Genomic DNA, 10,316 nt, shown 5'->3' with positions numbered 1-10,316 from the left:
GGAGGGGATTTGGGTAGATGGACCAAGGTGAGGAGAGGGAGGGAACGGGAAAGCTGAACAAATGTAACTAGATGGGCAGGTGAGTATGTGCGAGATGAAAACCAGGGTTATAAGTTAAGTGAAATTGGAAAATTCAACATTCAACAGCCACACAAGTGGAATATGGGGTGTTATTCTTCTCATTTGTGTTTGGCCCCTCTAGCAATGGAGAAAGCTGTTGAAATTCAACTCATTGGACCAGATTTGTCAATATTGAGAATCGAGCGAGGGGAGCAGGACTGAGCACTTTGAGGTGTCTCCGTGCTGATGGTTGAAGGTGTTATTGCCAATTTGTACACACACACACACAGATTGGCGTTCGCTGCATGAGGAAAACAAGGATCCGGTTCCATAGGGACGACAGTTTTCTAAGTTTAATGACAAGTTTGGAAGGGATGATAGTGTTGAATTCTAAGCTGTAGCTGATGAATAGCGCCTATAGCTTAGTTGCAACTAGGTATTACCTATTCACCTGGTTACTCAGGTGCTCCAGATGTCCAGTGCAGACTGGACGCTAGACGCCAGCAACGTGATGACGCCACAAACTGCTGTCAACAGGAAGCATCGCTGCTCACGGCCGCAATGCGCCTGCGCACCGAGGCGGTGTTGGCCATGGCGACGAGTCGACGCTGGCCGGTGGCGGCGATCTGGCTGCTTCTGCTCGGCGTGTTCCAGGTGCCCAGGGAGAAGCCGCACCGGGCGCGGGCGGTATCTGTGGGCTGCCCATTCGCTCGGGCTGGAAGGTCGACAGGGAGCCCATAGGCCGTCGGTGTCGGGTCCCCCCGGTGTCGGGTTCCCTGTGGGCTCCCGGTCCCCATATGACCGGTCCCTCCGGTTCTCTTCCCCCCCCGTCTCGGGCCGAGGGGACAGGTCCGCCCGGGACCCGAAGCCTCATCGCGGGTGGCGGTTGCTTCCTGTCAGTCCCATCGCTCTGAATGTCTTCTCCTTCTGCCCAACGCAGGCCGAGGCCCAGGAGGGCATCCTCCGCGCGTCCAGGAAAGAGGCCTCTTTCAAAGTCCGGGAGTACTGCGTTATTTTCAACGCGCAGTGGATGCCGCTTCCCAGTTCTCTGACTAACGCCGTGAGTAACAGCTATAGGATTGGCTGTATAAAGCAACAACAACAAAAAACCGCGCATTGCACCTTTTCTGTACTTCCCACAACTTGCCTCCATGTTGAGACATTGGTTTCTGTCTTGTTCTTGACTCTAACCACGAGCTAACCTAACTTAATCAGGTAACCGTCCCTTACAAGTTCATCAAGCATAGGAACAGAATTAGGCCATTCTTAATGGTTCTTAATGCTGTCAATTGTCTTTTGGTTTAGGGATTGCATGAGAGGCAGGCCTTTATCGGACATTGTGTGTAGAAGGAATTCCAGATGCTGATTTATACCGGAGATAGACACAGAGTGCAGGAGTAACTCGGTGGGCCAGGCAGCATCTCTGGAGAAAAAGGATGGGTGACGTTTTGGCTTGGAACTCTTCTTCAGACTCCCGAAGACGGGTGCCGACCTGAAACGTCACCCATCCTTTCTGAACAGAGATGCTGCCTGACATGCTGAGTTACTCCAACACTTTGTCTATCTTTATCAGACATTGGTTTCCTCATTCTTTTATTCCTCTGCACCCTCATTTCTGTTGCCAGTTTGGTCCAATGGGGTGAGATGATGTAAGAAGATGCTGCTGTCTCTGAAATTTCTATCTGGCTCCTAAACAGGTCTTATCCTTGTCTGTACCTACATCTCCATCAATCACGTTCAAACTTGGGCTGATGCAGCCTTGTATGTAATGAGAAAGCAAAACAAAATATTGGCCAAAAAGTGAGTGAACACATTTTAAATTGTCTTCTTTTTGAGCTGGGTGATTTTTGTTTGCCTGACAGCATGTAAACAGGTCCTTTGGCTCAACTTGTCCACACTGATCAAGATGTCCTATTTGCCTTTGTTAGGCCCATATCCCTCTAAACCTGTCCTATGCATGTACCAATCCAAATTACATTAAATTGTTCTTATTATACCTGCCTCATCTACTTCGTCTGGCAGTTTGTTCCATGTACCCACTGTGTAAAAAGGTTGTCCCTCCATTTTCTATTAAAACTTTTCCCCTCTCACCTTAAAGCTATGCCCTGTAGTTCATGATTCCCAATTCCCATATTGGGTAAAAGGCTCTGGGCATTCACCCTATCTATTCCTCTCACAATTTTACACATTCTGCAACCTGTCCCTGTCCAAAGCCATCATCCCATCCTGCCTGAAATCCGCAACAATAATCCCACTGCCAAAGAAATCAGTCATCCGTGATCTCAATGACTACCGTCCTGTTGCACTAACCCCAATCATTATGAAGTGCTTTGAGAAGCTGGTCCAGCAGCCACTATCGACCCACACCAATTCGCTTACAGATCAAACAGGTCTACAGAGGACGCCATTACTACTGCCCTACACACCGCACTGACCCATCTTGAGCGGCAGGGCAGTTACGTGAGGATGCTCTTCATAGATTATAGTTCAGCATTTAACACGGTCATCACGGACAGACTGGTTTCTAAACTAACTGATTTAGGACTCTCCCAATCTATCTGTAACTGGATTAAGGACTTCCTGACCAATCGGCCCCAGATGGTCAGATTAGGCCCTCACACATCCTCCACTCTCACAATCAGCACCGGCTGCCCACAAGGATGCGTGTTGAGCCCCCTTCTCTACGCCCTCTACACCCATGACTGCACCCCCACTCATCCTACCAACACCATCATCAAGTTTGCGGATGACACGACTGTGGTTGGACTCGTCTCAGGAGATGACGAGACAGCCTACAGAGATGAAGTCCAAAAACTGATAGGATGGTGTGCGGAAAACAATCTGGCTCTGAATCCTTCCAAGACAAAAGAACTCGTAAAAGACTTCCAAAGACACAATACGGGCTACACACCACTGCATATCAGTGGGGTTTGTGTGGAAAGGGTCCCTGCTTTCAAGTTCCTGGGCACGCATATTGCTGAGGATCTCTCCTGGACCACAAACACCACAGCAGCAGTCAAAAAGGCACAGCAGCGGCTCTACTTTCTGAGGATCTTCAGGAAGAACAACCTGCAAGAGCAGCTACTAGTGACTTTCTACCGTTGCACCATCGAGAGTGTGCTGACGTACTGTATTTCTATGTGGTACACCAGCAGCTCAGAGGCAGACAAGAAAGCCCTTCAAAGGGTCATCAACTCTGCAAAGAAAATCATTGGTTGCCCACTGCCCTCTCTAGAGGAACTTTACTCCGTCCGCTGCCTCAGCAGAGCAGCCAACATCCTGAGGGATCCTTCCCACCCTGGTCATCAGCTGCTCAAACTGCTGCCCTCCGGTAGACGGTTCAGGTCCATTACATCACGGACTAATAGACTCAAGAACAGCTTCTACCCCAGCGTCATACGTGAGCTGAACACTGCCAGACACTCACATAAAACTGAATGGAAGGAACGGAATTGATCGGAACACTGTCAGTTACTTGTCAGAAAACATAAGCCTCAATTTAATACATGTTTACATTCTACTGCACTTATATTGCTTAACATTTGCTAAACTTATTACATGTTACAACCGACCGCACCTTATATTTAATTACATTATTTCTTTTTTTTTTTTTTAAAACGGCACTTGCAATATGTTAGCTCTCATTGCTGTGCAATAACTTGCTGTCTTGATTGAACTGTACACTGCCTTGACCGTATTGTAATTGTTTTGTCTATATTGTATTAGAGGTCAGTTTAGGTCAGTAATTGTTTTGTCTATATTGTATTAGAGGTCAGGGGGCGTGGCTGTGTTCTGCAGCTGCGGCTCACCGGCAGTCTCTCTGGTTTTTTTTTGGTTTTTTTGTCATTGTCGTTGTTAAATGTACGTTTTGTTTTATTTTTAATTCTGTGTATGTAGGGGGGTGGTGGGGGGGTTGGGGAAACCTTTTTTCAAATCTCCTCCTCAACGGAGATGCGACCTTTACAGTGTCGTATCTCCGTTCGCGCTACGGCCTAACATCGTGGAGTCGGCGGCCTCCAGCTGGGATCGACCTCAAAGACTCCGGTCGCAGGGCCTGGACTTACCATCTTGGAGGCTTCGGCCGTGGGCCCTGCAGACCGCAACATCGGGAGCTCGCAGGTCCCTGGCTGGCGACCGGTTTTTGGGAGCTCCAGCCGTAGCAGCTTCGACCGCCCCGAAGCGCGAGGTATGATCAACCCGCCCGCAGGCTCTTCATCGCCCTGCGTGGCCCGGCCGCAGCACTTTCCATCGCCCGGTGGGGGCTCGGGACTTTCATCGGCCTGCTCGGCTCGGCTCGGCCTTGGAACTTTCCATCGCCCGGTGGGGGCTCAGGACTTTCATCGGCCTGCTCGGCTCGGCCCTGGGACTTTCCATCGCCCGGTGGGGGCTTCAAAAAGTTGGGAGCCTCGATCACCTCGTGGCACCACGGGAGAAGAATGAGGAGGAGATAAGACTTTGCCTTCCATCACAGTGAGGGTGTGCCTGGAGCAATCACTGTGATGGCTGTTTTGTGTAAAAAATTATATCTGTGTGTCTTGTGCTTTTTAATGTCTACTGCCGGACCCTGACGTGAGAGGACGCTGGCGTTGTGTATTCGCCGCTTTTCCGTCAGGATAGTTTGTCTGTTTGTTTCTATGTTAATTGTTTTTGTAAAGCGCTTTGAGCATGTGATAAGGCGCTATATAAAATAAATGGATTATTATTATTATTATTAGTTTGTTTAATTCAGTAGATTAGGTTTAGCTTGTTATGGATAAGGGTTTATTCTTTGTACTGTCTGCTGTGTGTGATTGCATCATCTGGACTGCTTTAATTTCGCTGTACTTTGTGTAGTGACAATAAAGGTTTTTTACATTTACATTTACATTTACAGATCACCCCTCAGCCTCCGAGATGCAAAGGAATAAACTCTCAACCTGTCCAACCTCCCCCTCAAGTCCTGACACCATCCTCGTAAACTTTCTCTACACCCTTTCCAGCTTAATTACATTTTTCATAGAGCAGGTTTATGTGGATTCAGTGCATACATTGAGGATTAGTGAAAACTTTGCTCAGTGACCTGGTCTCTAAAACAGGTTGCAGTGTTTGTCCTTGTATTATTAAATGGCAGGCAGACCTGGGGTTGGGTTGCTCACTCCAGTGTTGATGGATGCATGAAAATAAACTGAACCACACATGTAAAGCTCAACTCAATGTCAATCCTATAGTTTGCTTCTTACTAGTACTACTGGCACTGTCTTCTGTGATTTTGAAGGTTCCTTCTTGGGTTTCTTTCACTATTGATGTTTCTTTATCTCTGTAGACTGATTACCACTTACAAGACCTGACCAGCACTACACTCTGCAATTCATCAGATGTGCCTGCTGAGGGTATAAAGGACAAGCTTGTGGTTGTGATGAGAGGGAACTGTACATTCATTGAAAAAGCACGGGTTGCTGTGGGGCACCATGCCAAAGCTCTGTTGATTGCCTCTACAAGTGATCTAGTAAGTCAGCATTTGAAAAATTCCACATCTCTATTTTTGTATACTCACTATAATTGCCAGAGCTAAATAGTCCTGTTGTCGAACATCAATGGATATTTTCTTGATATTTAATAATAGGGACAGACCCCCCCCCCCTCCCCCCCCTCCCCCTCCCCCTCCCCCTCCCCCTTCCCCTTCCAACCCCTTCTAACCAGGACTGATTTGTGTTGTAACTCTCCTTTCGAGAAAGCTACAAATCGGAGTATGTGTAGGTCACAGCCTATAGAAAACTGCTACTCTGTTTTGAATGTAATCAGTGAGTCAGTCTCCAGAGCTCTCCAGAGAATCACAAAGGGTCACCAGTGTGAAGAAATTTCTCTTTTATTTCAGTTTTATTTGACCTATACTTTGCTGGGAGACTGTCACCCTGGTTCTTGACTCCATGTCAGGGGAATGTCCTTCCTATTTTTACTGTTGAACCCCCTCAGAATTTAGCAGATGTTGATGACTACATCCCCTGGACCCCATTGAGGAAGCCCAGCCCCGCAACATCTCCCTGGCAGATGTACCATCCCGGGGACCAGCCGGTGAATCTTGGCTGCATCCTTCTAAAATATATCCTGTTCAGAGCAAAATTATTCTCAATATTCAGGTCTGGAAACATATTGTTAGGAGGGAAAATCTACAGTGTGGATGTTTTTATTCACTGTTAGTAAATTAACATTGAAGAATGTCTACTTTGTTCAGAACCTAACCATTCCTCAAATTAATTTACTACAAAGTACTATGCTCATCAATGCTCTTTTTTTCAGACTCTTCCTTCGGGTAATGCATCTGAATACGAGAAGCTACAAATTCCAGTGGCCCTAATCAGCTATGCTGATGTACTGACCATGAAAAAGGTAACTTGATTATCCTTGCTTTTCTGCTGCTCATTGTGCCTGGACCCCACTGTCGCCTCTTCTCTCTGCATTCTGCTGTACTGGCATTTGGGTGTTTCATGCTCCAGCTGACTTTCCATGGCACCAAGCAGCAAGTTAGGTTCAAACTAACTTGTTTTGTTTTTTGATTGATGAAAGAAACAGGCCCTTTGGCTCACTGCCAACCATCAATCACCCGTTCACACTAGTTCTATGTTACGTAATTTTTGCATCCACTCCCTACACACTAGGGTCAATTTAGGGGCCAATTGACCTTCAACATTGTAAGACCATAAGACATAGGAGCTGAAAGGCCTTTCAGCCCATGGAGTCTTCTCCGCCATTCGATCATGGCTGATCTATTTTTCCCTCTCAACCCTGTTCTCCTTCTTCTCCCAGTAATCTCTGACATCCTTACTGATCGAGATTCTAGTAATCTCTGCTCCTAAAATACCCAATGACATGGCCTCCCAAGCCATCTGTGGCAATAAATTCCACAGATTCCCCACCCTCTGGCTAAATAAGCACTTCCTCTTCTCCATTCTGAAGGTACATCCTTTTATCTCGAGGCTGTGCCTCTGTCACTGGACACTCAAATTAGAGGAAGCATCCTTTCAATGTCAGCTGTTTCAAGGTCTTTCATTTTCCAATAGGTTTCAATGAGATCCCCATGATCCTTCTAAACCCAAATGAGTACAGGCCCAGAGCCTTCAAACGCTTCATATGTTAATGCAATCATCCCCAGGATCATTCTCATAAGAGTTGTAGTTGTAGAGCTTGGACTGAACAAGCACAGGCTTTGGTGGGAAGTGTTGTTTTGGATTTGTTTCCTGGTGGCTCACTTCAAAGGGACAGGTATGGCCAAAAAGATGGCTTGTGGTACTGTATGGGTGCAGGAGGAGATGTGTGATTCTGAAGCAGAACGTGCAAATCCTAATCGCTCCTTGCATAAATACTTTTCATCTCTTTCCCTCTGGTTGCTTTGACACTCGGTTTAAATTTGTCTCCCTCTAAATACAAGGAAATGCGAGTAGGCCACTCGGCCCCTCAAGCCTGCCCTGCCATTCACTGTGAACGTGCCTGATCTCCCCCAGCCATCGACTATGCTTCTTTGCCAGTTTTGCAAAGCCCTCAATTCCCTGATCTTTCTTTCACAAACATTACGTACCGCCTTTTTAAATACCCCCAATTATCCAGCTTCCACAACCTGGGGGCAGAGAATTGCAAAAATTCACCATATTTCTGTATGATGAAATCCTTGTGCTCCTCGGTGTTAAATGTCTGCCTCCTTGTCTGAGACTCTCCCTTCACAACTCTTCTACATCACTAAATTTACATTGTCGTGCTGTCTTTCGATCTGATGCTACAATTGGGTCACCTCTCATTCTGATAACACAGATTCAATTTCTTTATCATGTGTTAGAACAAGCCTCACAGGCCAGGAATTAGCCCTGTCAATCTCTTTTGGACCTAGCATATCTATTCTTAAATAAGGGAACAGAAAATGCTCGGTAGACACAAAATGCCGGAGTAACTCAGCGGGTCAGGCAGCATCTCAGGAGAGAAGGAATGTCCTTCTCTCCTGAGATGCTGCCTGACCCGCTGAGTTACTCCAGCATTTTGTGTCCACCTTTGATTTAAACCAGCATCAGCAGGTTTTTTTCCTAAACAGAATATGCTCAGTGCTTCAGATGTTGCCATGCCAACTCCCTGTATGATTGTAAGAATACTTTTTTGTAAACTCCAACCCTCAAGCAACAAGGCCAATGTGACTTGTGCTGCCTAAACTCCTGTAATCTGCTTGCTAACCTATTGTGATGCAAGCACAAGACCACCTAGATCCCTCTGGACCTATTTGTAAGATGTTGCCTTTTAATTCCTCTTACCAAGTGCATGAATTTTAAAGATAGACACACAATGCTGGAGTGACTCAGAGGGTTAGGCAGCATCCCTGGAGAAAATGTACAGGTGACATTTCAGGTTGGAACACCTCTGCAGCCTGAAGAAAGTTTCCAACCTGAAAAGTCACCTATCCGTATTCTCCAGTGATGCTGCCTGACCTGTTGTGTTACTCCAGCATTTTGTGTCCATCTTTGGTATAAACCAACATCAGCAGTTCCTTGTTATCATATGAATATTAAACGTTGTTTGCCAAGTTTGTGTCTATTCAGTCACTCGTAGCAGCGTCCAAATATCCTCATTGCAAGATACCCATCCATCTAAGTGTTTTCAGCAAACTTTGATCCAGTGTATTCTGCCTTTTCCTCCAAGTCACTTGTATAAATGGTAAATAATTTGGCGTCTCTTCAGGCTGAAGGGATGTGACTGGGGGATTGCCCCGAGGATCAGTTCTTGGTCCCATTTTCCCGATATCAGTGTGATGATCAGCCTTCAATCCGTGGTAAAGCCTTCCTCTCCACAGTTCTGCATACCAGCCCTTAATGTAGCATGTTGGCAAATGCCTTACGGCAATATGTTAAAAAGATTCCAAATCACTGACAAAACCACAGCAAACCCAATTCAGTTTATTCAGACAATATTAAACAATACTGATCTAAGCAAGGTGAACTCAATGCTTTTACATTTACGAATTGTGGTCATTTTTATCTTTGGATCAGTAATCTGTCTGGAGAAGGCATTGACTTGGATTCATATGCTTTGTAGGAGCCATTTATGCTTAATTCAGTTATTGTCATTGTGTTAAGGCTATGTTTTAATATTTCTAGTTTATGTCTTTTTTGACTGCTTGTGGGTGTGACTTAATGCATAATGGGGAGTGTCTAGATGGGAGGAGGCAAGCGTGTCGACAGGTTGTGGGTCAGTTTAGACTCGGAGGATGGTGAGCATACAGTTCTTTACCACACGCGCTCGTACCATACGCTAGTATCATCTATATTTGTAAGAACCATACGGTAATAACTGCAAGATTTCTAAGATATTGTTTGAAGAAGAAACAGTTGATAAAGTACGGGAAGTGATGAATTACTCGTTGATTTGTGTTACTTTAATAATACCAATTAATTAAGAAAGGACGTTTGAAGATTTGTTTTGTCATATCAGGGTGCGACGTGTGCGTAAGCTATAACCACATTTCATCCCCGAGAAGTAATGGCTATCGAAGTGGGATTTCGAGATGGTATAGAAACTGCCATTACATGCTTGATGTACCATTTATTACGTGTTATTTTTGGTTGTAGGTGCTGGGGAATCAAATTTCAGCCACACTCTACTCTCCTCCCATGCCCTTTATGGATTACAGCATCCTGATTATCTTCTTTATTGCTGTTGGAACAGTTGCCCTTGGAAGTTACTGGAGTGGGATAGAAGAATCGGAAAGGTAAATCGGATCTGTTGAGTGACATTGCTTTTAAAGCCTGACACCTGTTCGTATCAAAGTTAATATAGGGCAGTATGGTGGCACAGCGGTAGAGTTGCTGCTTTGTCTGTACGGAGTTTGTATGTTCTCCCCAAGACCACGTGGGTTTTCCCTGGGATGCTCTCGTTCCCTCCCACACTCCAAAGATGTACATGCTTGTAGGTTAATTGGCTTTGATAAAGATTGTAAGTTGTTCCTGGTGTGTAGGATAGTGTTAGTTTATGGGGATTGCTGTTCGTTGCGGATTGTTTCTACACTGTCTCTCTAAACTAAACGTAGGTCGGGTATTTTCTACTGAGTGAGCTTCAGGTTAAGGAGGCTGATTTGCTTGGCCTCTCTCTCTCTTTTTGTTTCATTGTATGGGGTTGCTTCTGTAGTCTTCGTGGGTTCTTTTCCCACAACTTGAATCTTTTTAAAATTTAGAGGTGCAGCATGGAAAATGGCCTTCAGCCCACCGAGTCCTTGCTGACCATCGATCACGTTCTAGGTTATCCCG

General features: G+C 45.7%; 1 protein-coding gene across 2 annotated transcripts in view; it reads left to right on the top strand.

Moving 5' to 3' along the window:
• The first annotated feature begins 607 nt into the window (after window positions 1-607).
• Window positions 608-10,316, top strand: part of sppl2a (signal peptide peptidase like 2A) — a 30,781-nt gene continuing 21,072 nt past the window's right edge. For both annotated transcript variants that reach the window (XM_078427237.1, XM_078427236.1), the window contains exons 1-5: window positions 608-714; window positions 1,001-1,120; window positions 5,363-5,545; window positions 6,337-6,426; window positions 9,642-9,781. In XM_078427237.1, the coding sequence (XP_078283363.1) occupies window positions 622-714; window positions 1,001-1,120; window positions 5,363-5,545; window positions 6,337-6,426; window positions 9,642-9,781 (626 nt within the window). In that variant the 5' untranslated portion in view covers window positions 608-621. The remainder of the gene's footprint in view (window positions 715-1,000; window positions 1,121-5,362; window positions 5,546-6,336; window positions 6,427-9,641; window positions 9,782-10,316) is intronic.

This window comes from Rhinoraja longicauda, chromosome 33 (assembly GCF_053455715.1).
Source record: "Rhinoraja longicauda isolate Sanriku21f chromosome 33, sRhiLon1.1, whole genome shotgun sequence".
In the NCBI taxonomy this organism is placed as follows: domain Eukaryota; kingdom Metazoa; phylum Chordata; class Chondrichthyes; order Rajiformes; family Arhynchobatidae; genus Rhinoraja; species Rhinoraja longicauda.
Note: the sequence above shows the minus strand (reverse complement) of the source record. Positions and strands in the feature narration are given on the sequence as shown.